The sequence below is a fragment of the Ovis canadensis genome, chromosome 1 (assembly GCF_042477335.2).
Source record: "Ovis canadensis isolate MfBH-ARS-UI-01 breed Bighorn chromosome 1, ARS-UI_OviCan_v2, whole genome shotgun sequence".
Lineage (NCBI taxonomy): Eukaryota > Metazoa > Chordata > Mammalia > Artiodactyla > Bovidae > Ovis > Ovis canadensis.
The window spans coordinates 176,483,964-176,510,276 of NC_091245.1; the positions used below are offsets into that span (position 1 = coordinate 176,483,964).

Sequence of the window (26,313 nt, forward strand, 5' to 3'; positions counted from 1 at the left end):
CTTCGATGTAGTGTGTTTCCCTTACTCGTGCTTTGTCTAGGGCTCCGCTTCTGGGAGAGCAAACCCTTTGGAGATGGGGGTGTGTGGACAAGTAATGAGGTGGTGTTTTCAAAAGACACCTGTGAGGAAGTGTGGGAAGCAGGATGGGACAGAAGTTGCTAAGCAAGGATAGAGCTTTAGGTGGAGTCTCAGCCATGTTCCCACAGTGGGGCTCTGGACCACACACGGCTGAGCGACTGAACTGAACTGAGGCCGCCACTAGGGCACAGAGTAGGGAAGGAGTGTGACTCCCAGACCACAGCTTCCATTATCTCAGGGCGAGCCTCTGAAAAGGCTGCAGTGATGTGAACAGGTAGCACCAACTGAGCAACGTGTGCATGAAAACTGAATGGTTAAAAGTGATCCCAGGGGATCTGAGCAAATGCCAAATGGTCTTGTTGTTGTTGTTGTTTAGTTGCTAAGTTGTGTCTGATTCTTTGTGACCCGGTGGACTGCAGGCCGCCCTGCTGCTCTGGCCATGGGATTTCCCAGGCAAGAATACCGGAGTGGATTGTTACTTTCCTCTCCAGGGAATCTTCCCGACCCATTATACTTCTGTCTCCTGCACTGGCAGACAGGTTCTTTACCATGAAGCCATCAGGGAAGCTGTGCTAACATACAAAATATCAGATATTAAATATGTGGCATTTTTGATATAGCTACTTTTATTGGGCCTGATTTATGAGCCTCCCTAGATTTTCTCAGCCTTGCTTACTTCCTGAGCCTTCAACTGGTTGGACAAAGAGAGCCCCGTCCCCAATGCCACTGCGTCCAAAACATCAGCAGCCTCCCCTGGGGAGGCCAGCTTCAGCACGTGCCCCACTGATGCCTCCATAGTGAGAGCTGCCACCATTACAGGGTGCAGACATGACCTAAGGAGACTCCCAGAGATGGTGGTCTCCTTTGCCCCGTATTTCCATATTCAAGGTATGATACTGGGAGGCATAAGGTCTGGCTTCCTGAGTGGTAGCCCAAAGGGACCAGGAAGAGCATGGGGGTTAAAGCCCCATGGGGAAAATTTGCCTATGGAGAAAATCTATCGATGAATCCCTTTTGCTCTCTTCCTCTGATGGACTGTTCTGAGGTGCTGTGGTTCTGCAGAGGAGGCCTGGAGAGTGTCCCTTATGAGTGAGCGGGTGGCCTTGTGTTCTGTTCTAAAGCTGAGGCCAGTAGGGCAACCACCACCTAACGCCTGTTTTTCTTCCTTTCTTGTTTCGCTTCGCCTTTGCCTTCTCTCTTGCTGCTCTGCAGCTGCACCTCTTCACCTCCCTCCCAGATGTGTTGAACACACTTTTAACCTGGTTTCCAAACAAACCAAGAGCTACTCCCTACACCTACCTGCACCCCGTACTAAAAAAAGGAGCTCGAAGCAAAGACAGTACATGTCGAGATTCAAAATTTAAACCCAATGTGTAAATCCTCAAGTGGAGGATTTTCACTGTAAAACAGCAAGGGAGATTTCTTTTGAGTAAAGAGTGGGTAATCCTAAAATTGTTCTTTTGTTCTTTTTTCTATCTAAACAAAGTCAATCCTATTAAAATCTAAGTGGATGCTAAGGAGAAATCCCTACGATGCTACAGAGAGTTTCCCTTTATTATGACTTCTTTCCGCAATTGGCACAGTGCCCTGAGCATTGTGAGAGGCACTGAATTTAAAACAATGCAGAGGAGAGTGGAGCTCCCTGGAATCCATTTTTCCTGGAGGAATTCATAATGTGAATAGCATGATGCAAACGATGTGAAACGTTCTTGTTTATTGAACAGACAACTGACCTTCTGTGTGCGTCTGGTCATATCTAGGCCAGCAGTTATGAGCCAAGACCAGTCTTTAATGTTACTGATGTGTGGGCTGGAGAACCTGACCTGAACACAAGTAGAGTCTGTTGCTGTCACAGTTAGTGCTGAAGGCCTCAGTCAGTGTGCTGTGCTTAGTTGCTCAATCGTGTCTGACTCTTTGTAACCCCATGGACTTAGCCTGCCAGACTCCTCTGTCCATGGGATTCAGAATACTGGAGTGGGTTGCCATGCCCTTCTCCAGGGGAGCTTCCCAACCCAGGGATCGAACCTAGGTCTCCCATATTGCAGGCAGATTCTATACCATCTGAGCCACCAGGAAAACCCTCAGTCAGTGTGGTCTGTAGCTATTAAGATGAGCACAGAGGTAGCCATTCTGTTCTCTTTATTTTATGCTTGTAGAAAGGCTTCAGCTTTTTCTTCTGTCTTGATTAGTCTCAGCATCTGGATTTCTTTTTGCCATGTTTCATTAGGGAGTCTGCTTCTTTGCCTTCTTCCCCCACATCTGGAAATCAGCCACAATGTATCAGAACAAGGCGCTTCTAACATTTGAGCCATTTTGTAAGGGTGCTGATTGCAACTTGGGTAGCTTCAGTTTAATCCAAGGTGGAAGATTTCGACTGCTTTGGGGGAAGAAAATAAATGTCTAAAAATAAAACAGGCATAAAAATAGGGCCAAATACTCATTAACTGCCTCACTTAGCTGAATGCTGAATTTATTTCAAAAGCGCTAAATCAAGCATTTGTGTAGAAGAGGTTGAGTATGTTTTTTTATTCATAGTACTTCATCTTAGATGATAAATGAGTTATGGCAATTTGTCATTTTATCCAAAAGACATGAATTAACCAGTTTTCAAGGGCCTAATTTTCAGCTCATGCTGACCCTTGAATTGGAGCATTTGTGCTCACAAGTCTTTTGGAATGGATTTTGTGGGCTGTTATATGAGAGGCTGGAGAGGCAGGCAGGACCAGGAGCCAGAGAATCCATCCAAGGCTCGATAGGCTAGGGTTAAGAATTTGATCTGAGTGTGATGGGAAGTCACTGAAGTGATTTAATTAGAAGGCTATTGTAAACTTATTTATATTTTTAAGATAGGACCTTGAATGCTGCAATGACAGTAGATTATAAGAAGGCAGGGGTAGAAGAGTGGTAACCATCCAGATAACTGTTTTTGATATCCAGGTAAGAGATGATAATAGCCTTGGGGTAGAAGGTGATGGTAGAGTTGGAGAGAAGTGCACAAATAATGGAGTTTTATTTCATTAACAGAAGACTGATTAGTAGATTAGATATGGGACCATGAGGGAAGGGAAGAATCCAAGTTGATTTCTAAGTTTCTAGACTAACCGGCATGGAGGATATTGAGATAAAAACTGAAGGAGAAATGGGGTAATTTTTGTTGTTTTGTTCAGGGTGGACCAGAGAACAACTGTAAAGGGAATGAGGCATAAACCAAAGGCTCATGTTTGTTCTGTGATGCCTATAAGGCATCTAAATGAACAGGTCAAATGGGCAATTGAATATATGACCTTGACTCAGTAGATAAATCTAAGAATCCTTGGTGTACAAATGTCATTCAGAGCCATGAGACAGAAGGACTTGTAAGCAGCTCTTTGCAGGAAACCACACTCAGCAGGAAACCCCTTGGTCTTGTCACCTTGCCTAACCTGGTGTTTCTTTCCAGATATCAAAGGAGTAGAAATGAAGAATAAGTAACAGATGACCAGATCTCTTTCCTAGCTTCCCCTTCAGTAATCTTATAAACAAAGTGTGTGAGGAAGATAGCATCTAAATAAAGATCACAGTGCACACAGTGGGGGATGGTGAGGACTCTGGCCCCACCTCAATAATTAACTGAGATTGTTACTTTCCATTTTCCCTTTAACAATTTTCAGGGCCAAGCAGAATCTTCAGAGTTGGTTTTGGGGGGATAGGAGTCTGCCTTCTTCCCAAATTGATGGCTTTCTAATTAAAAGCAGATTTCTTTTCTACCAACACTTGTCTCTCAGGTATTGATTTTCAAACAGTGAGCAGCTGGATCTGGTGGGTAACAGGCTTACCAAGGGAGTGAGTATAGAGAAAGCGTAAGTCCTGAGAATGTCCTGTACAGAAGTGTCCCATCAACACTTATTGGTCATATCACTCGCAAATGTTTTCTCCCATTTGATAGGTTTTTTCATTTTGTCAATAGTTTCCTTTGCTGTGGAAAAGTTTCTAAGTTTAATTAGGTCCCATATGTTCATTTTTGCATTTATTTCCTTTGCTTTAGGAGACATCTAAAAATTATTGCTATGATTTATGTCAGTGTTCTACCTATGTTTTCTTTGGTCAGTTTTATGATTCTTGGTCTTATATTTAAGTCTATAATCCATTTTGAGTTTATTTTTATGTATGACATTAGAGAATGTTCTGATTTCATTCTTTTACATGTAGCTGTCTCGTTTTCCCAACACCACTTATTAAAGGGTGTGTCTTTTCTCCACTGTGTATTCTTCCTTTGTCATAGTTTAATTGACCATATGTGTGTAGTTTTGTTTCTGGGCTCTCTATCTGTCCCACTGACCTACATGTCTGATTTAGCGCCAGTATCATACTACTTTGATGGCTGTATGGTCTGAAGTCAGAGAGCGTGATATCTCTAGCCCTTTTCTTCTTTCTCAAGATTATCCTGGCTACTCACGGTCTTCTACATTTCCATACACATTTTAAAATTAGGTGTTCTAGTTCTGAGAAAATGCCCTCAGCATTTTGACAGGGATTGCAGTGACTCTGGGTTGCATTTGGTCATTTTAACAGTGTTCTTCCCACCCATGAACATTGTATATCTTTCCATCTGTTTGTGTCAGCTTCGGTTCCTTTCACTAGTGTCTTATAGTTTGCCATGTACAGGTATTTTACCTCCTTGGGTAGGTTCGTTTCTAAATATTTTATTCTTTTTGATGCAATGGTAAATTGGATTGTTTCCTTAATTTCTGATAGTTCATTATTTGTGTATAGAAATGCAACAGACTTCTGAATATTAATTTTGTAACATGCTCTAGTAGTTTTCCGGTTGCTTCTTTAGGATTTCTATGTATATATCAAGTCATCAGCAAATAGTGACAGTTTTACTTCTTCCTTTCTGGTCTCAATTCTATTTCTTTGTCTTGTTTGATTGATGTGACTAGAATTTCCAATACTATCTTGAATAAAAGTGGCCGGAGTGGGCATCATGATCTCAAAGGAAAGGCTTCCAGCTTTTCACCGTTGAGTATGATGCTAACTGTGAGTTTGCCATCTATGTACTTTATTATGTTGTGGTATATTCCCTTAATGCCCAGTTTCCAGAGAGTTTTTATCATAAATGGATTCTGAATTTTGTCAAAAGCTGTTTCTGCATTTATTGAGATGATCATACAGTTTTTATTCTTCAAATATCCAAAGAACCACCATTTAATGTACACCAAATCTTTATTCATTCAACAGCCATTTTTCAGAATCTGTTATGTAGCAGGTACTGCCTTAGATGTGAAATCTCTTCTTCAGAATTAACATCCTGCTATACATTTAGTGATATGTCCTGTTGGCCTCCTACGTGCAGAAATGTGTGCACTTTCAAAAGGGGATTGTGCTACTTAAAAGTTGCCTTGTAATCTGATTTTTCTCCTATAACATTAAGAGCTTCTTTCCATACCATTGAACTGTCTTTTACAGTATTTAATTTTAAAGATTTAATGGTTGTAGAAGAATCACTTGTGTGAATGCACCAGAGTTAATTTAATGATTCTCCTATAGGCAGAGACATTAATTCTCTCTTTTCCAATTCCTGTCTGCACTTAAAATCTGTAACTTGCATATTTTGCTTCTCTTTGATAGTATCAGTAATATGATCTCCACAAGACATGAAGGCACAGGCAGTGCTGTCTTTCTTCTTCACTCTTATACCATCTCTATGTGGATCTCAAGGTAAGAGCCTTTATACTAAATCCAAGTGTTAGTTGTTTGTATCATTAGATAAGAACATGAGCCACAATACAAGGGGGCTGTTTCTTCTGTAGCCATAGCATTGTCAACTTTTCTAAAAGATTAATTAATAATAAACAGGAAGCAGATGAAAGTCTGCATGAAAATTAAAAATGTTTTCTTCTGTCTACTCTGATTAAGGCTCTTTCTAATCTGTTATCTGCTACCAGATATAAAATCACTATAAAGACAAATTTGATTGGTTGGTTGATTGGTTTTTAAGTGTTAGCTTGGTACTTGACACAACAAAAGGTGCTACAGCTTTGCTAGGTCCTATGACAGGCATTTTTAATTACCCAATAAAATATTAGAGATGTTTAGTAGAACAATTAGGGAAGTCAATAAAACCACTCCTTTTCTTTCCCACCTTTCCACATCTCTCAGCTTAATGCCACATTCCTCTAGCCTTTGGATAGACTGTTTCTCTGAGGCAAAGAGAGACATGGCAGAATGGAAAGAGCCTCAGAGGGCCAAGGAAAAAGGCTTTGTGACCTGGCCACATGAACACCCAATTCTCCCATCTCAGGTGGCTTTGGCCAAGGTCAATGGAGTTTACTTCATTATAAGTAAAATAATGTCCTTTCCAGTGAAAATATCCCAAAATTCATAGATAGGGCACATGATCTACTTTTCTTTTTGTTCAGGGAAAATTGGATACTACTTGCAGTGATTATGAGATAATAAGTATATTTTCTTTGCAAAAACCTGATTGTGATGAGTCCATTTGCTTTTTAAGATCACCTTCTGAAGTTGACTTTATATGGGCTTCCCTGGTAAAGAATCTGCCTGCAGTGCAGGAGACCCGGGTTCGATCCCTGGGTTAGGAAGATCCTCTGGAGAAGGGAATGGTTACCCATCCAGTATTCTTGCCTGGATAATTCCATGGACAGAGGATCCTGGCAGGCTGCAGTCACAGACATGTCAGAGTCAGACATGAGTGAGTGACTAACACTTTAACTTTACTTCAAACACATATATAAACTTATATGTATTAGGAGGATTGGACTTCTACATTTATATTTAGAATAATATTTCTTAACTGTATTTTAACTGACTCATAGGATACCCTGTGAGTTGTCCTAAAGCCAAAACAAATGAGTCACTTCATGTCCCCTTTTGGACTCCTCCTCTGTGTGCCATTTCTTGAAACTAATGTCTATATATTCCCAACAGATCCCTGAATGCAGCATTGTCTTTACATGTCCCAAATATTTCTTAACCCAACCAAGTTAAGATTTTTCTATTCTGTAAGAGTCTGCTGGCTCCAGAAGCTGAATAAACTATTTAATAATTTGTTATTGTATAGTAAGTATTAAAGGTATATGTTCAGGGATAAAAATCAACAGGAATCTTTAATTTATGTAATATAATTTCCAGCAACTGTGTAGGCCAAGATCAGAGGAGAAATGAGACTGTTGATCAAGCATCAAGCAAGGTTTCTATGCTTTACACTGTTGTCAATTCTAATTGTTACATTGAATCCAAAAGATACTCAATTAAAATTGCAGGCACTCAAATACAGCTCAAATACAGAGCTTCATGGCTTGTTTCTGAGAATTAGACTAGCAAAGGTTCTTGATAGATAGATAGATGATAGATGATAGATGGTTAATGATCAGGCTGCTGACCTAGGATAGTTCTAGGTAGCCCTGATATAACCCTTGATAAGCACCCATCACTAATTCACTTCATAACTGCTCTTGTTTTTATATGGATCCTTTTTAGCTTCCTTCAGTCATGTTAGTATGAATGAGCAAATCGTCACTGGACGACTAGGTGAAGATATAATTCTCCCTTGCTCATTTGATAGTGGACCCAATGTTGTAATTCACTGGAAGAATCAAGATACCAGTGTTTACTCATACTACAAAGACAGCGACCAGTTGGAAAACCAAGATCCCAGATATGTAAACAGGACATCCCTCTTCCGTGGTGAGATTCACAATGGGAATGCCTCCCTGACTTTCAGAAGATTAACCCTTCAGGATGAAGGAATTTATGTATGCTATGTGGGAACATCACTTGGAAAAGTCACAAAGAAAGTAGTACTAAAAGTGGGAGGTGAGTGTACACGTAAGCTCTAACAAAACATGACAGTGGTACCATCCTATGTTGCCTGGAATGCCTTCTTGTTAATTTAATAAGCTGTGGACTTCCTTCTAAGACAACATATACAAACTACGTCATTATTTTTAATGCATAGTATTTTAGGGTATAAAATTGATACACCCATTATTCCATTAATAGGTATTCAGGTATTCATAGTGTTTTACATTACAAAAAATGTTGTGATGAACATCCTTATATTTAATACTAGGAAATGGTCTGAAACAAAAGGGTCAGGAGTAAAATTATAATATGGCACATATAGCAGCAGCGTAAGAGTATCCATTTCCCCTTAAGTCTTATATCAGCACCTAATATTACCAATTTTAAGAAATTCTGCCAATATGATAGCTTAAAAGTATTGAATTATTGATTTAAATTACATTTCCTATTTTCTAAATTAAGTTATTTTTAATATTCTATGCTTTCCCCTATCTTTATTCACTTTGCTTATCGAATCATTTATTTGTTGGGGGGAGGGGCGTTTTCTAATAGGCTTTGTTCTTTCTCCCTCTTCCATTTAGCTGCTTCAAACCTTGACTCAGAAATCTAAGAATTATGGGTAAATGAAGAACCAAAAAGCCTCTGAGTCAGTACCTGAGGAGTACAGAGTGCTGCGTGAGCTTCAGTTTATCAACTTCTGACACTCACATTTTAACTGCTAGCTGAGGCCATTTTTTTTCTAGAATTCTTTCTAGAGAGTAGAGCTTGCTAGTTGCTGTGTAGCCATGCATACTTTTTTTTTTCTTGTCGATCACCAGACTATATCCTAAGATTCTACAGAGTTTTTGTTGTTTTTCCTTTCAAAAACTGCCAAGTTTTATTCACAAAGCTTGGCTTTTCAGTTCATAGGTATTAAAATAATAAGTGTTCTGCACAGGTGGCCTAAAAAGAAACTAATGAGAGTTCCTCACATGCCCGTCTTTTTCCCTCATAGCTTTTGTCACACCTGTGATGAAGTATGAAAAGAACACCACCAACAGCTTCTTAATATGCAGTGTGTTAAGTGTTTTTCCTTATCCAATTATCACATGGAAAGTGGATAATAATACATTTATCTCTGAAAACAATGGGAAAGAAGTTGGATCTTTGGGTCCTTTTCATATAAACAGCAGAGTAAATATTACAGGATCAAATTCATCTTATCAATGTGCAATTGAAAATCCGCTGCTGAAGCAAACATGGACAGGGAGATGGACAATGAAAGGTAGGCTTTCTGTGTGAACATGCTGTCGGAGGATGGGAGGGAATGGGGATTGATTTACAGATAAGAAAGGAATACAAAAAGGACGGAAATGCATTTGCAGCAGTCAGAAGTCCAGACCAGAGTCCCAGGCCTAATATTAATGGCTCTGTTGCCTCAAGCAATCATTTTTATTTGTGAGTATTGGTTCCTTGTTGGTAAAATGGAAGTAATCCTTACCTTGCAAGGTGTTTATGAGTTAAAGGAAAACACGTGTGAAATGAAAAGTAGCAAATATATTTGTGTGTATTAGTGTATTTCTCTATGGTTCTTCTACACAGAATTTTCTACCTCCATTGCACTTTAAAAGATCAGAGGAGAAGCAAAGGATGCTTATCTACTAGCAGGTCACAAACTCTGATTCTTGCCAGTTTTTCAACCAACAAAAATTAGCATTGCTTCTGTTTAGTCTCCTTAAGTAGCATTAGCCCATTAATCTTTATCAACAATTCTACACCTTCCTCTCTGTATCTGAACAAACCCAAACTCTGACCAATCTATCTATAGCATACTGTTTAAGAAGAGTTTAAAGAGAAGAAAAATTAATTTAACACCATTTATCTATTACTGAGGAAAATTATTTGTTTTATAGTTCACTAGAAGTAAAGCAAATTTTTTCCCTTTTTTTTTTTAAATTTTAAAATCTTTAATTCTTACATGCGTTCCCAAACATGAACCCCCCTCCCACCTCCCTCCCCATAACATCTCTCAGAAGTAAAGCAAATTTTTTCTGTGAATCTCCATTATATATGGAGTGTAGAGGTTAGCTATCTTTTTTTGGCCTTCCCCTGAATTTTTTTAACTTTCAAATATATTGAAGTACAGTGGACTTACAATATTATTTCAGGTATAAAATATAATAATTAGATATATTTATAGATTACACACCATCAGTTCAGTTCAGTCTCTCAGTCGTGTCCGACTCTTTGCGACCCTATGAATCACAGCACGCCAGGCCTCCCTGTCCATCACCATCTTCCGGAGTTCACTCAGACTCACGTCCATCGAGTCAGTGATGCCATTGAGCCATCTCATCCTCTGTCGTCCCCTTCTCCTCCTGCCCTTAATCTTTCCCAGCATCAGGGTCCTTTCAAATGAGTCAGCTCTTCACATCAGGTGGCCAAAGTATTGGAGTTTCAGCTTCAACATCAGTCCTTCCAATGAACACCCAGGACTGATCTCCTTTAGGATGGACTGCTTGGATCTCCTTGCAGTCCAAAGGACTCTTCAAGAGTCTTCTCCAACACCACAGTTCAAAATCATCAGTTCTTCGGTGCTCACCTTTCTTCATAGTCCAACTCACATCCATACATGACCACTGGAAAAACCATAGCCTTGACTAGACAGACTTTTGTTGACAAAGTAATGTCTCTGCTTTTTAAAATGCTATCTAGGTTGGTCATAACTTGCCTTCCAAGGAATAAGCGTCTTTTAATTTCATGGCTGTAATCACCATCTGCAGTGATTTTGGAACCCAGAAAAATAAAGTCTGTCACTGTTTCCACTGTTTCCCCATCTATTTCCCATGAAGTGATGGGACCGTGATCTTCATTTTCTGAATGTTGAGCTTTAAGCCAACTTTTTTTCTCTCCTCTTTCACTTTCATCAAGAGGCTCTTTAGTTCTTCTTCACTTTCTGCCACAAGGGTGGTATCATCTGCATATCTGAGGTTATTGATATTTCTCCCGGCAATCTTGATTCCAGCTTATGCTTCCTCCAGCCCAGCATTTCTCCTGATGTACTCTACATATAAGTTAAATAAGCAGGGTGACAATATATAGTCTTGACGTACTCTTTTTCTTATTTGGAACCAGTCTGTTGTTCCATGTCCAGTTCTAACTGTTGCTTCCTGACCTACATGCAGGTTTCTCAAGAGGCAGGTCAGGTGGTCTGGTATTCCCATCTCCTTCAGAATTTTCCACAGTTTATTGTGTAGAGTTTTTCTGAAACTCTCTTGCTTTTTCAATGATCCAGCAGATGTTGGCAATTTGATCTCTGGTTCCTCTGCCTTTTCTAAAACCAGTTTGAACATCTGGAAGTGCACAGTTCACGTATTGCTGAAGCCTGGCTTGGAGAATTTTGAGTATTTCTTTACTAGCATGTGAGATGAGTGCAATTGTGCGGTAATTTGAGTATTCTTTGGCATTGCCTTTCTTTGGGATTGGAATGAAAACTGACCTTTTCCAGTCCTGTGGCTACTGCTGCATTTTCCAAATTTGCTGGCATACTGAGTGCAGCACTTTCACAGTGTCATCTTTCAGGATTTGAATTAGCTCAACTGGAATTCCATCTCCTCCACTAGCTTTGTTCATAGTGATGCGTTCTAAGGCCCACTTGACTTCACATTCCAGGATGTCTGGCTGTGGGTGAGTGATAATACCATCGTGATTATCCAGGTCATGAAGATCTTTTTTGTACAGTTCTTCTGTGTATTCTTGCCACCTCTTCTTAATATCTTCTGCTTCTGTTAGGTCCCTACCATTTCTGTCCTTTCTCGAGCCCATCTTTGCATGAAATGTTCCCTTGGTATCTCTAATTTTCTTGAAGAGATCTCTAGTCTTTCCCATTCTATTGTTTTCCTCTATTTCTTTGCATTGATCACTGAGGAAGGCTTTCTTATCTCTTCTTGCTATTCTTTGGAACTCTGCATTCAAATGGGTATATCTTTCCTTTTCTCCTTTGCTTTTCACTTCCCTTCTTTTCACAGCTATTTGTAAGGCCTCCTCAGACAGCCACTTTGCTTTTTTGCATTTCTTTTTCTTGGGGATGGTCTTAATTCCTGTCTCCTGTACAATGTCATGAACCTCCATCCATAGTTCATCAGGCACTCCATCAGATTTAGTCCCTTAAATCTATTTCTCACTTCCACTGTATAGTCATAAGGTATTTGATTTAGGTCATACCTGAATGGTCTAGTGGTTTTCTCCACGTTCTTCAATTTCAGTCTGAATTTGGCAGTAAGAAGTTCATGATCTGAGCCACAGCTCCTGGTCTTGTTTTTGCTGACTGTATAGAGCTTCTCCATCTTTGGCTGCAAAGAATATAATCAATCTGATTTCGGTGTTGACCATCTGGTGATGTCCATGTGTAGAGTCTTCTCTTGTGTTGTTGGAAGAGGGTGTTTGCTGTGACCAGTGCGTTCTCTTGGCAAAACTCTATGAGCCTTTGCCCTGCTTCATTCTGTACTCCAAGGCCAAATTTGACTGTTACTCCAGGTGTTTCTTGCATTCCAGTCCCCTATAATGGAAAGGACATCTTTTTTGGGTGTTAGTTCTAAAAGGTCTTGTAGGTCTTCATAGAACTGTTCAACTTCAACTTCTTCAGCATTACTGGTTGGGGCATAGACTTGGATTACTGTGATATTGAATGGTTTGCCTTGGAGACGAACAGATATCATTCTGTCATTTTTGAGATTGCATCCAAGTACTGCATTTTGGACTCTTTTCTTGACCATGATGGCTACTCCATTTCTTATAAGGGATTCCTGCCCACAGTAGTAGATATAATGGTCATCTGAGTTAAATTCATCCATTCCAGTCCATCTTAGTTTGCCGATTCCTAGAATGTCGATGTTCACTCTTGCCATCTCCTGCTTGACCACTTCCAATTTACCTTGATTCATGGACCTAACATTCCAGATTCCTGTGCAATATTGCTCTTTACAGCATTGGACCTTGCTTCCACCACCAGTCACATCCACAACTGAGTGTTGTTTTTGCTCTGGCTCCATCCCTTCATTCTTTCTGGAGTTATTTCTCCACTGGTCTCCAGTAGCTTATTGGGCACCTACCGACTGGGGGAGTTCCTCTTTCAGTATCCTATCTTTTTGCTTTTTCATACTGTTCATGAGGTTCTCAAGGCAAGAATACTGAAGTGGTTTGCCATTCCCTTCTCCAGTGGACCACATTTTGTCAGACCTCTCCACCATGACCTATCCATCTTGGGTGGCCCCACACAACGTGGCTCATAGTTCCACTGAGTTAGACAAGGCTGTGGTCCATGTGATTAGATTGGTTAGTTTTCTGTGATTGTGTTCTTCAGTCTGTCTGCCCTCTGATGGAGAAGGATAAGAGGCTTATGGAAGCTTCCTGATGGGAGAGACTGACTGAGGGGGAAACTGGGTTTTGTTCTGATGGGTGGGGCCATGCTCAGTAAATGTTTAATCTAATTTTTTGTTGATGGGTAGAGCTGTGTTCCCTCCTTGCTATTTACCTGGGGCCAAACCATGCACAAGGGTTCCCTTTTCTCCACATCTAACCAACAGTTGTTATTTATTTGTTTGTTTGGCACTCCACTCCAGTATTCTTGCCTGGAGAATCCCATGGACGGAGAAGCCTAGTAGGTTACAGTCCACGGGGTCTCAAAGAGTCGGACACGACTGAGCGACTTCACCTTCACCTTGTTTGATAATAGTGATTCTGACAGGTGTGAGATGATAGCTCATTGTAGTTGCATTGATTTGCATTTCCCTGATGATTAGTGATGTTGAACTTTTCAGATACCTACTGGTCATATGTATGTCTTATTTGGGAAAATTATTCATTCTCCTTATATGATGTCAATAGTATGGGCAGCTAATATTCACTGTTCATCAGCCAAGTAGCAATGGAAATGTGGGAAAGGGTTGAAAATATTAAACTGTAAATATTTTATATGGAGAATCATAATTTCTCTTGTTTATTTCAGAACTGAGTATCCTGAAGTTCCAATGGTTCCTTACGCTTAGTGCTGTTTTGTCTTATTGAGGATCTGTTATATGCCAAACTTTGTCACTCAGCCTGTGAACCTCAGAACTAGGTGTATATTAGATGCTGTGGACTCTTAGTCACTTATGGATCCACAGTATCTAGTACAAACATGTAAAAATAAAACTAAACCAGGAAAGTAGCATACAAAGAGAGGGATTAAATCTGTTCACTACGGTTGGGTATGGATCAGGTTGTTATAGAATATATGCTTAAGGAGTTGCATACAAGCCAAATTTTAAAGTAGTAGTAGGAAATTTCAGGAGAACATAGGCATTCCAGGTAAAAAACACACTATATGCAGAAGCAGAGATGGAGGTAAATATTGCCTCAATTTGTGGAAGTATAAGTGGTTGAGAGAGAAACTGAAGTATCAAGAGTTAAGCCTAGAGAGGAAGGCAAAAACCAGGTGAAATGCCTTCATCTTGCTAAGGAGCTTGAGCTGGCCTGGAGGTAGTACGGCACCAAAGAAGGATATGAAGCATTGGAGAGACTGGAAGTTGTATTTTAGATGGCTTCTCTGGTATCACTCTTTCACAGGTGGACTGTTGTGTTTTAGATAGCTTGCTTTGGCATCACTCTCTCGCAGGTGGACTGCAGAGTAGGTGAGTCTAAAACCAGGGAGGATAATCCATGGGGGTCCATAGAAGTCAGCTGGCAGAACAGGAAGGACAATGTGGTGCTAACTCTGGAGGGGAAGCTGAGAATACCCAGCAGACTCCCTGCTCTAAAAGATTGGTCCAGTGGGGAATTCCTGCCCATGGTTAGAAATATACTCATGTGCTAGAAAAAAGACTTTGTCCAGAAGAGAGATTACGAAGTGGTTGAGACCACGGACGCAGCAGAGACTACTAGGTCGTACATCGTGACACGAAGGCAGCCTGGGTAACACCAGCATTCAAGAGGTCAGCAGAAGATTGCTGAGTTAAAAACGCTGGTAACTGGTAGCAGCACTCAAGTGATCGTGCTCAGGTTGTAGGAGCTGAAAACCAGGTGTGTCATCTCCCTAGCTGGCCCAGGCTTGGGCCTCCTTGAAGCCTAAACTTAACCTTGGTGGGCGACTTTAAAATAGTGGTGTAAAGCTTTTAAGAAACTCCACAGCACAAATATCTCACTGCTTTCCAAAAAGTTTTTCAAAGATATTTCTAAGTATAACTTAGAAAATTCATTTGCAAATGTTTTCATTTATCTTTACTTTTCTATCCTGTTGTTAGATGTCCTTCATAAAATGCAAAGTGAAAACGTTTTACTCTTGTGTAAACCTGAAAACAGTCTTTTCCCAGCAAATCAAGACTTCACAGTCACTTGGTCCAGAGTGGAAAGTGGGAGTTCCTCGCTCCTGGCTTACTTTAAGAACTCCTCACAAGAAACACTAATCAGTCAGCCTCGACTTTCATGGAAAGAAGAGCTGATAAACTCACGTGACTTCTCTTTAACTGTGAAGGATCTTCGTCTTTCAGACAGTGGGGAGTATTTGTGCAATATTTCATCAAACAAAAGTACCTTACTCACCACCCAAATACTGCATGTAGGTAAGTTACAAGTAGGGCTGGACATGTGTTTCAGGTACAGCAGTAGAAATTGTGAATATCAAATAGGAAATTAGGTTGGCATTTCAAGAATACCTTTGAATAGAATTTCTGAAAATACTGTTTACAGGGATACTTCCAGTCAAAATGGTAGACAGTTTCCTTCCTTCAACCACATGAAAGCCTTGCACTGAAAAATAAAAGGAAATTACTCCCAGAAGATTTCCCTTTTAGGGTTTCCGAGTTTCAGAAATGAAGACGGAACCTGTATGTTTTATTACTCTGTGGGCTGAGCATCTTCAATTCCTGCTTACCATTGTGCTGATATGTGCCTTAGGGTCTGGGTTTGGGGAGAGAAAGCTGTGCAGACATGGTGGGAAGTTAGAATTGAAGCTTCTGCTGCAGGCTATTGAAGCATGGTCTGTAAACCTGGTGAAAACAGTCATCAGAGGACATTTGAAACATTAAGGTTGTGCCTGATTCGGCTCATTTTTTACCTCTGCTGCTGCTGCTGCTAAGTCGCTTCAGTCGTGTCTGACTCTGTGCAACCCCATAGACGGCAGCCCACCAGGCTCCCCCATCCCTGGGATTCTCCAGGCAAGAACACTGGAGTGGGTTGCCATTTCCTTCTCCAGTGCATGAAAGTGAAAAGTAAAAGTGAAGTCGCTCAGTCATGTCCAACTCTTTGCGACCCCATGGACTGCAGCCCACCAGGCTCCTCCGCCCATGGGATTTTCCAGGCAAGAGTACTGGAGGAGGGTGCCATCGCCTTCTCCGTTTTTACCTCTAGTGGTAGCTAATTGCTACAACTCATTGTTTAAAATATTTCTAGTTCAGTATCCATAGAGTCAAGGAATGTGTACTCATGAAGCTGACTGTCTAGGGGGGCTGATCACCCTTATCCTTCAGCAGGTGACATCATGGGAGACCATGGCACCTCTCTGTATTTATTAAAGTGAGTCAGTGGAACATATGTTTTATAAATGTTCTTGGTATTCTAGTTTTGAATGTTACTTCCTTTAATACAAATTATAACAATTCTAGTTCCAACCAAGAGGCTGAAAAGAGTTTAGGCTCCAGTTATTCCTGAGGAACTCCAAGCACCATTGGTTATCTTGGTGGTCATCTGTCACTTTTTACTCAAGATCATGACTCCTAATCAGCTTTCCTCATCATCTCTGCACCTCTTATCTCTATTTCTCTAGGATCCTGCCTTTTCCAAGCCAAGGGTACACTGTGCCCTACCTTCATCCCCCAAGGAAAACACTAGGCTGCGGTTAGTTTGTAGTCATAATTACTCCTTTGTAAAAGGGTATGGCAACCCTTCTAGTATTCTTGCCTGGAGAATCCCATGGACAGAGGAGCCTAGTGGGCTACAGTCCATGGGGTCACAAAAGAGTCGGACACTACTGATGCGACTGAGCACACACACACAAAAGTATGTTTAATTCCCTTATTACAATATAAAACAAAGACTTAAAATGCATGAAAAACTCATTGCCTCTCAAGTTTTCAGACTTTTTCCTCTCTTGACTCCCATCCCCACTATGCCCCAAATTGTTTAATATCAGCTTTGACAGATTCCCCCAATAGATATATATTAGATGGGGTGATGTGCTAAGTTGCCTCAGTCATGTCCAGCTCTTTTCGACCCTATGGACTGTAGCCTGCCAGGCTCCTCTGTCAATGAGATTCTCCAGGCAAAGATACTGGAGTGAGTTGCCATGCCCTCCTCCAGGGGGATCTTCTTGACCCAAGGATTAAACATTCATCTCTTATGTCTCCTGCATTGGCAGAAGAATTCTTTACTACTAGCACCACCTGGCGGAGAAGGCGATGGCACCCCACTCCAGTACTCTTGCCTCCCATGGATGGAGGAGCCTGGTAGGCTGCAGTCCATGGGGTCACGAAGAGTCGGACACAACTGAGCAACTTCACTTTCACTTTTCACTTTCATGCATTGGAGAAAGAAATGGCAACCCACTCCAGTGTTCTTGCCTGGAGAATCCCAGGGACGGGGGAGCCTGGTGGGCTGCCATCTATGGGGTCGCACAGAGTTGGACACGACTAAAGCGACTTAGCAGCAGCACCACCACCTGGGAACTGGGAAGTATTATTTACGCTCATGAAAAACACTGATCCAGACAGGGCTGTTGTTTGTATCTTTAATGGGTCTTTTCATTACGAAAAGCATTTTCACTAATATATCTGCTTCCCATGCAGAAAGCAGAAATAGCTACTTTGAATAAACATACTCACCCAGCTATACATTTTCTTTTGTTGTCTGGTAACTTTTCTTCCAGCTCATAGACTCTCTGTTTGTCTTATTTAGAAGCAAGCCCAAGAGCGCCTGCTGGGATAATTGTTCTAGTTTTGGTGGCCATCATATCGGCAGTTTTATTGTTGTCGGTGGCCCCTCGAGCTGTTAGATCACAAAGATGCATCGATTTCCACAAAGGTATCATCTCATGGAGGCTTTGGTCTCATGCCCAGGGGTTCAGGTGGAGGTGTATCCAAGATGACAAGTGAGTCCATGGAATTCTCCAGGCCAGAATACTGGGGTGGGTAGCTGTTCCTGTCTCCAGGAGGTCTTCCCAACCCAGGGATTGAACCCAGATCTCCCACATTGCTGGCAGATTCTTTACCAGCTGAGCCATCAGGGAAACCCTTGTTAATAGTTGCTACTGCTCAAAATAGCATTGTCCTTGAAGGGCCATTTTATTTTAATCGTGTGAAATTTTTAAAAACCTTTTTCTAAATTTTCTGCTAGAAAACTTACTTACAGTAACTTAATTACTTGTAGTAATTCAACATGATACTAAGATTCCATGGTCACAGGACTTCTTAAAAGACTTTGCTTTTATCAACAAGTTTAGATCTGTGAAAAACTTAGATTTACTTATTTCCACATTTTACAGGCCAGGAAATTAGAATCAAAAAAGTTAATGCAAATGCTAATAGGCATCTGAAACAGACTTACAGGCACCACCTAAGATGACCCAGCTAACTAGTGGTAGAGGTAGATCTCGGCCCCATGGAGCTCTCACTGATTTCATCATCTCTCTAAGAAAGCTCTCAGTGTCCTGGGAGGTTGAGACAGATTCAGTGTCCCTTCTTCTGATTGATATTTGCCTATTTCCCCTGCTGAAGTCAGGGTTATTTGGTCATCGTGGACACCATTATTGAAGGTAGTACTTTAAGGGTGATAGTGAGCAAGGATTTCATCTGTTGCAGCCCTGTGATTGTCTATGTGAATAAGCAGGCCAATGCCCTTGATGTTCCTGTCCCTTAGCTGCCAGAAGTAGGGAAAAATGGGAGGTTTCAGGTAGTCTAGTTTGTCTTCCACATGCAAACCCTAATATCATAGTGCTTGAGATTAGGTTCAAGTTCTAGGAGAGGGGGCACTACTCCAGAATGATGGTTTAGTTTCTATAGTGGAAGTGTGCACAAGTGAAGTTCCAACACAAAGCACCTGGCACACTCAAAACTGGAGAAAGGGGAGCATAGAAGAGACTGCACCCCTGCGAGCTTTGCTGGAAGCGCTCAATCTAAAGGGACAAGGAGGAGGAATAGTGCCCCAAACCTGAAAGGAGAGAGTCACAGGACCAGCTGTGTTGTAAGGAAGGTGGCCTTCACATAGAGCACACAGCCAGATTAAGGTGGCCTGACACGGAAGGAGCTAGGAGAAGAAACACCTGATTTTGCCCCTCCTGCCCTCTGACCTCCACCCCAGATGAAAGCGGAGGGAAGGGAAGCCCTGCACGTAGAACCCACCCAGGTCAGCATCCCATGGCAGAGAGCAGGACGGATTCTGATTCTGGAGGAGCAGTCAGATGTCAGCAAAAACCACACTGGGGTGTGGGCCACTTAAAAAAATAAAACAGTGTGTTCCATAGTTTGTGGTCTGAAGCCTTCGGCGAGAAATGACATTATGCCCCCTTTTCCTGTCCATCACCACCTTGGCTCTTTCCCATTGTTTATAGTTAGTAGGCATCAGGCCAACCATCTTAGAGAGCCAGGAGCTGCTGGCTTGCTTGAACTGCCTTTATCCTTGCTTTGGAGCACCTGAATTTACTGCTGTGTGTTTCTGATGAAGTATTTCTACATTAAGGACATTTTTAATGCTGTTTGTTGGAAAAAGATACAAAGAGGGGAGTAACTAATGTGATTCTAATAACATAATCATACTCAGCTGGGGCATCCCTGGTGAATCACATGGTAAAGAATCTGCCTGCAATGAAGGAGACCTGGGTTTGATCCCTGGCTTGGTAAGATCCCCTGGAGAAGGGAATGGCAACCCACTCCAGTATGCTTACCTGGAGAATTCCATGGACAGAGGAGCCTGGCAGGCTATAGCCCATGGGGTCACAAAGAGGTGGACATGACTGAGCAACTATTTGTTGTTACTGAGGTGGGAATAAGGGAGAATAGGGGTTTGGCAAAGAGATGTCTTTTTAAGTTCTGTTTTTTTCCTGTAGAAAGGCATCCACCTACTAATCAGAACTCTAGCAGTGCTGGTACTGAAGAAGAAAATGTGGTAAGGCATTTCCTTTATCAAACTATTTATAAGAATGCTATGGTAAAAAGCTAATTGAACCTTTGACTGATTCACACATTATCTTGCAGGACTTTTACACAGAAAAAAGGCAGGAGGGATTACAGAATAATAGAACAGGAAAAAATACACTTGGGCTCTTCCACTGTCTGTAATTAAACTGGTTCTAGTCACTTAAATAAGTGCTTGCTCATCTCATTTCCAACTGTTACTTGTAAAGATCTCAAATGGCACTATGCACCAATGTGCTTACTCTTCTGCTGGAAACACGGGTTTCCACAGAAGTGGAAGGAAAGACAGATAAAGTAGAGAAAAGCAAACTACAGTTTCTGCCCAGACTCAGACTACTGACCTTCTACACTTTTCCAGCCACTTCTAGGATCCTTCCGAACTGATAATGCACTTACGAATTATAGCTTGCTTGTATACTTTTTTGCTGCACACCTTTTATTATTTATGACTTCCACTAATCAGGATACATAACAGCAAAGAGTGGGATAAACTTGTTTTTCTACTTGTTAAAATCTCAGGAACATCTAGAAGGGAAATTAAAATTGGTAAGATCTAACTTCATAACTACTTATAACTGTCTCAGGGATCTCTGATTACAGATGCAAACAGTAGCTTACAATTGCCCCCCTCCAAAAAAACAAAACACTACCACCATTAATACTAAAATGGTTATTCTGACATAAACAACAACTATTCTGAGTCCCTGTTTCTTGGTTCCAGGCTCTTTCAGACTATCTACCCAATACAGAAAGTGAAGACAGAAGTTTATAACACAACACAAACATCTGTAATATCCTATGACCTCACCTCCCCTTTCTTCACTGTGATTCCAGCAATGGTTTGTCATGACCTGACAATTCTACCATTTCAAAAAGCTGTGATACTGTAAAGAGAATAGTCACATTGTCTCTTCAGAAACGAAGAATCATTCTCGGGCCCCCCACCTGCATCAAGATTATAAATGCCTGGATACCAAGGATTCCAATTCAGCTTGGATAAAAGAACTCTCTCATTTATTTACATTCCTGCTGCAACCAGCCCAGGAGGCTACAGTGAAGTTTCTGCCAAGAACTCAGAAGAAACAAATCACTAAGAGATGATTCAAAATCTGATCAACTAATGATGGGTGAGCAGTAGAAGCAAAAATCATCTGAGTGAAAAGGTGAAAAACCAGGGCCAAGAAAACAAAGCAATTGATGTGCTAAAGTATTGTACTCTAGTTTTACATGAATGGTTAATATCAGCCTAATCTACTAGATTTAGTATGGTGGATCATAGGGACCCCATAGAGTAAGAATGTCAGTGTCTCTAAGACAACGCAAGGTGCAAAAGGCCCTATCAACTCAAGAACTGACATCCCTGGGGTTGGGTTGTACTATCCAACACCAGGGTTTCATAGCTGAATGACCCCGGTTATTAAGATAATTTACTCTTTGGCTCAGTTGTCATTTTGTTAATCAGATTTCTAATAAATTTAAATTTTCATATATATTTTTATGCAAGGAGAGAATGGATAACTCAGTTGACTGGATAATCTGTTCTCCTTAATTTTATTATCAATGTGTGAAAAAGAAAGCCTGACTAGGACTTTTATGACAGTCAAATTTTTAAGCCTATAGTTTATGGGAGAAAACCAACCCCAATTTTGTATTCATGCCACCTAGTCCAGTTTTCTGTATCAGCTGGACTTATTTCACAGTCTGTTTTGCACAGAGTTTTGTTGACCTCAGGTATTTGCTACAGTGTTGTGACCAGTGTTCATCACAAATTGTAGAGTACTAAGGACACACAGGCAAAGAGCTGACTCATTGGCAAAGACCCTGGGACTGGGGGCAGGAGGAGAAGGGGACGACAGAGGATGAGATGGCTGGATGGCATCACCAACTCGATGGACAGGGAGGCCTGGCGTGCTGCAGTTCATGGAGCCACAAAGAGTCGGACACGACTGAGCGACTGAACTGAACTGACTGAAGGACACATAAAGAAATCTTTAGAAAAGGACATAGGGCACTTGGTGAGGAGAACATGCTCAGAACTGTTCTAATCTTACTGTGATGAGGGTCACAAATTTAAAGACCAAAGCCAACACATTGAGGATGGCAGATAAGGACCCTGTGTCTTTCAGCACTGCTGAGCTTAATCTTAGAGTCAGGTTGGATCGCAGAGGCAGACTGCTGAGGATGACAGAAGGATTGTTATGGACGTTCAACACTGTACCACCATGGGCAGCGGTGAAAAGCCTGCGCCAGGCTGCCCCCTCCACATCTGGTGCTGTCCCTGAGGCCGCTGTTGGGCACATGTGCCAGCGTCAGGAAGGAGAGCTGGACATGGAGTGAGGATGAGCTGGAATTTATAAGAACAAACTGGATCCCGTGCTGTCCCTTGGAGCCTCTAGAATCTATGCTGGGAGTGACCTGTAAGACAGGCCAGCGCCTACTGCCAAGGAGCCACAGGCCTGCCTGGCGAGGACTCTGACAGGAGCTGGGCCCATCCCAGCTAGCTCACCCTTTCAGCCTTGAGTAATATCTGCCAGCTATCACTGCACCTGGGACCATACATTGACCGTATGAGCATAAAAACAAAGCAGCTTCTCCTTCACTTCTGCCTCTCAAATCGGGTGCACTTTTCTTTTGTGACCAACTGTAATCCAGAACCACACAGAGAAGGGAATTCTAGGAAATGTACCTCCAGCTTAGCCACATTGGTACAATACAGACAGCATACCAGTTATCACTAAACTGAGCGTCTCGCATGGGAGGGTGCTTCAGTGTTGCACCAGCATGTAGCCTACATGGGTGTCAGGTAGGAGGGTTTTCCTGCACAAAGTGCCTAACTATGACTATAGGTAAATCACTGTAGATCAGTAAGACTAGCCTGTTGTCTCCCACCATCAGTGGCTAAAAACAGACTCATGGATGTAGAAATGAGTCAAGCAGAACTCCCCAGGGACCATAACATAGCTCATGTCTTCTATGAATATTACTAAGATGCAATATGGACAAAGTATTTTTTTTTAACATCAAAATTTAAAAGATTCTTGCATCTATTTAATCTTTCCTGTGAAATGCTTACTTACATCTGAGGATCAACAAATTCCCCATTACACTTGAAAGCAACAATACTTCCTTTTATTATTACGTTTCCTGATCACCTTGTTTAAACTACTTTTGATGCAGCATGTTTTTTAAAATGTTTCCCAAATGAGTGGATACATCAAAACAGAGACTTTTAAATATAAGAACAAACTAGTGGTTACCAGTAGGGAGAAGGGTACCAGGGAGGGAAAGCGGATTAAAAGGTACAAACCACCAGGTACAAAGTAAATGACACAAGAATGCAATGTGCACCATAGAGAATATAACCAGTATTTTATAGTCATTTTAACGAGTATAATCTACAAATATTGAAGCACTATGTTATTACACTTGAAACTAATATAACATTGTAAAGCAACTATACATCAATCTAAAGGTGTATATTTCAAATGCAACGTAAGTTTCTGGTCAGAAAACAGTACCTCCTTGTACTTTTCCAACCTCTGTCCTTTATAAACGAGGACTGCTCATTCTTCACGGACCTGAAAAATAGAGTATCAGCATGTTCTATGAGATTCCTGTGACTTTCATCAGTGGGACATACACCCAGAACGAAGCCCAGGCCTTTCCAGTCATAAGCAGGCCTTAGCCAACTCTTCATTAGCTTCAAAGGGAGGCAGGGAATTGAGGCAATTATCTGCATGAGAGAAAGCAGACCCCAGTAATTCACCGCAAGGGCGTGCTTAGTCACTCAATTTTCTGCCCGCCTTGCATTGCCAGTAAAGGCAGCACCCTCTGGAGAAGACCCCAGAAGGGAGAGATGACATGCATCACCAATTCGCTCCCCAGACCTGATGCACAATTCTATCAGAAAACCTTTTTCCTTTGGTTTATGACAGTGGAGAGATGTTCAGGCTCTCCTTCTGTGAATGGAAAACAATTAGTCATTGCATTGCCAAGGATGATTTTCCTATTCATCTCTGGCCTCTCAGAAGCAATTTCTGCTTCACTCATTTTATTCTTTGTTGGAAATAACTGTGACAAAGTCGAAAGCATTACATCTGTTTCCGAGGCCCTCCGACCTCATGCAGCTGAGTGCAATTGTAGCATGTGCGAAGCATTTCCCTAAACAAATCCATCACAGGGGGTTGCTGGGCAGCTTCCACACAGAAGACCCCGATCCCAGGCTATAACACTTTGCACGTTGAGGCCAGAGTTCAAACCACTTAGCTGGACCTCTCAATATAGGCCTTCTCCCTGAGACTATTTGCTCATCAATAAGAAATGTATAGAGCCCGCAAAAGTCTCATATTTTTCATATTTGGATCCAAATATATTCAATATGACCAACTTTTAGTCTCTTCTTCAAGAGATCCTTTGACCTCCTGTAATTCATTTTAAAAACTTTACTAAAAAAGTTTACCAGCAATTCATTTTAAAAACTGAAATGGTGGTGCCTGTGCTAAGTGCTCTGTAGGCATTCTATGGATTGTATACAACCTCTTTAAATTTGCTTCTCCTAAAGCCAAATCTCATTTCACAACTGTTTCTGGTAACAGTCTCAGTGAGGAAGCTGAGCTCACTGACATAGTATGAATGTTTCTGTCCCCCCACAAAATTCACATGTTGAATTCCTAACCCCAACGGTGATGGTATTAGGAGCTGAGGCCTTTGTGAAGGGATTAGGTCATGAGATTGAGTCCTCATGCCTGGGAGTAATGTCCTTAAGGAAAAAAAGACTCCAGAGAGCTTCTTCCCTTCTTTCTACCATATGAGGTTACAGTGGGAAGAGGCTTGTCTATAAGGAAGTAGCCCTCACCTGATTCCAAATCTGCCAGCTCCATGACCCTGGACTTCACAGCCTTCAGGCCTGTGAGAAGTGTTTGCAGTTTGTAAGCCACTCCATCTCTGGCATGACATCTCTGAACAGACTAAGATACTGGCCCTGCCAAGCCTACAGCTCCATGTTCTCTGTCACTTTCCAGGAAAATTAGGGCAGTGGCCCCTACTATTGGAACAGAATTTTCGTGGACACAGATGTAGAGAGTTCCTTCTCTGTTTTAGGGAAGAAAACCAGAAAGCAAGACTCTTGCATTTGTTCTTCATGGCCTCCACTTTAAACCTGTCCCCCTGGGATCTCCATATCAGTGTGATACTTGCCCACCACAGAAGAGTTTGCCTAGACTTTCAAGCAGATCCATCTGTGCTTCTTTAATCATCTTTTCCCCTTGGACGCCTGACTGTCCTGCCCACATGAATCTAGACCCAGGAGCTCAGAACCTGCACATTATCCTAGAATTAAGCATTTGAGAAGCGTAATGCAGTGCGCACCCCACTCACATGCTTCCTGTCTCATACTACCCAGGCAAGTAGAATTGATAAACATGGGAAGATTTTATCAGAAGCTGTTTTTCAATGTTTTTAAAAGCCTCTGAAGAAACACTTTTCCATGTGATGACATGAGCCTGAAACACCAACGCTTTAAAAGTTACAGCAGAACTGAATACCTGACGCACCTTTTTCCCAAATTCTTTTGCTTTCATCTTGAGTTTAGTAACTTGAGATTCGGCTATCTCTGCTCTTTCCTTAGCTTCATTCAACTCGTGTTGCTGCTTCTTATACTTGGAAAGGTATTGACTAGCTTCTGCTTCCTATAAAAATAAAAAATGAAACAAATCCCTGAGCCTATATAATCATATTTTTTTTTCTGCCCTGATGTGAGAAAGTTGAAAAATGTGAGAAAGGAATCTAAACTTCTGAGTGTTGAATGAAATACCATATTTTTGTATGATGTATATGGATTCAGACTTCCTAGCAGGCACCAGATCCATTTTATAACATTTTTTCCCCTGGAAATTGAGAACATAGTCGGCATTTTCCACCAATAGGATGTAGTCTAGCTTTCACAGATTTGGTATGTGATAGATTAACCATAATTTGTTTTGTAATCAATTTAACATCCTATTCAGGGTAGAGGGTGTTTGTCTTTACTGTTATAAGGCTCCTCTTATAACAGGCTCCTCTGTCCATGGGATTTCCCAGGCAAGAACACTGGAGTGGATTGCCATTTCCTGCTCCAGGGGATCTTCCCCACTAAGAGTTAGAACCCACGTCTCCTGCATTGATGTTTCCTGGATTCTTTACCACTGAGCCACATGAGAAGCCCCACAGGATGATTACCCAACCAAAATTTTCTATCTCTACATGACACCATGCTCCTATTTGGCTCATATCGTGCAATGCATATGTTTGG

The 26,313-nt window shown here is 41.4% G+C and overlaps 2 protein-coding genes across 3 annotated transcripts in view; one reads left to right on the plus strand and one right to left on the minus strand.

Annotated features, from left to right (window-relative positions):
- HHLA2 (HHLA2 member of B7 family) overlaps nt 1-23,628 on the plus strand; it is a 149,819-nt gene extending 126,191 nt beyond the window's left edge. Inside the window, exons 6-12 of one of the 2 annotated variants that reach the window (XM_069552574.1) lie at nt 5,689-5,778; nt 7,561-7,896; nt 8,879-9,148; nt 15,144-15,461; nt 17,791-17,916; nt 19,937-19,995; nt 20,746-23,628. In XM_069552574.1, the coding sequence (XP_069408675.1) occupies nt 5,715-5,778; nt 7,561-7,896; nt 8,879-9,148; nt 15,144-15,461; nt 17,791-17,916; nt 19,937-19,995; nt 20,746-20,796 (1,224 nt within the window). In that variant the 5' untranslated portion in view covers nt 5,689-5,714 and the 3' untranslated portion in view covers nt 20,797-23,628. The remainder of the gene's footprint in view (nt 1-5,688; nt 5,779-7,560; nt 7,897-8,878; nt 9,149-15,143; nt 15,462-17,790; nt 17,917-19,936; nt 19,996-20,745) is intronic. The other variant, XM_069552584.1, reaches the window with a different exon arrangement.
- Nucleotides 23,132-26,313, minus strand: part of MYH15 (myosin heavy chain 15) — a 142,123-nt gene continuing 138,941 nt past the window's right edge. Inside the window, exons 40-41 of the mRNA XM_069552446.2 lie at nt 25,577-25,711; nt 23,132-23,602 (exon numbers count right to left, since the gene is read on the minus strand). Coding sequence (XP_069408547.2) covers nt 23,588-23,602; nt 25,577-25,711 — 150 coding nt within the window. The 3' untranslated portion in view covers nt 23,132-23,587. The remainder of the gene's footprint in view (nt 23,603-25,576; nt 25,712-26,313) is intronic.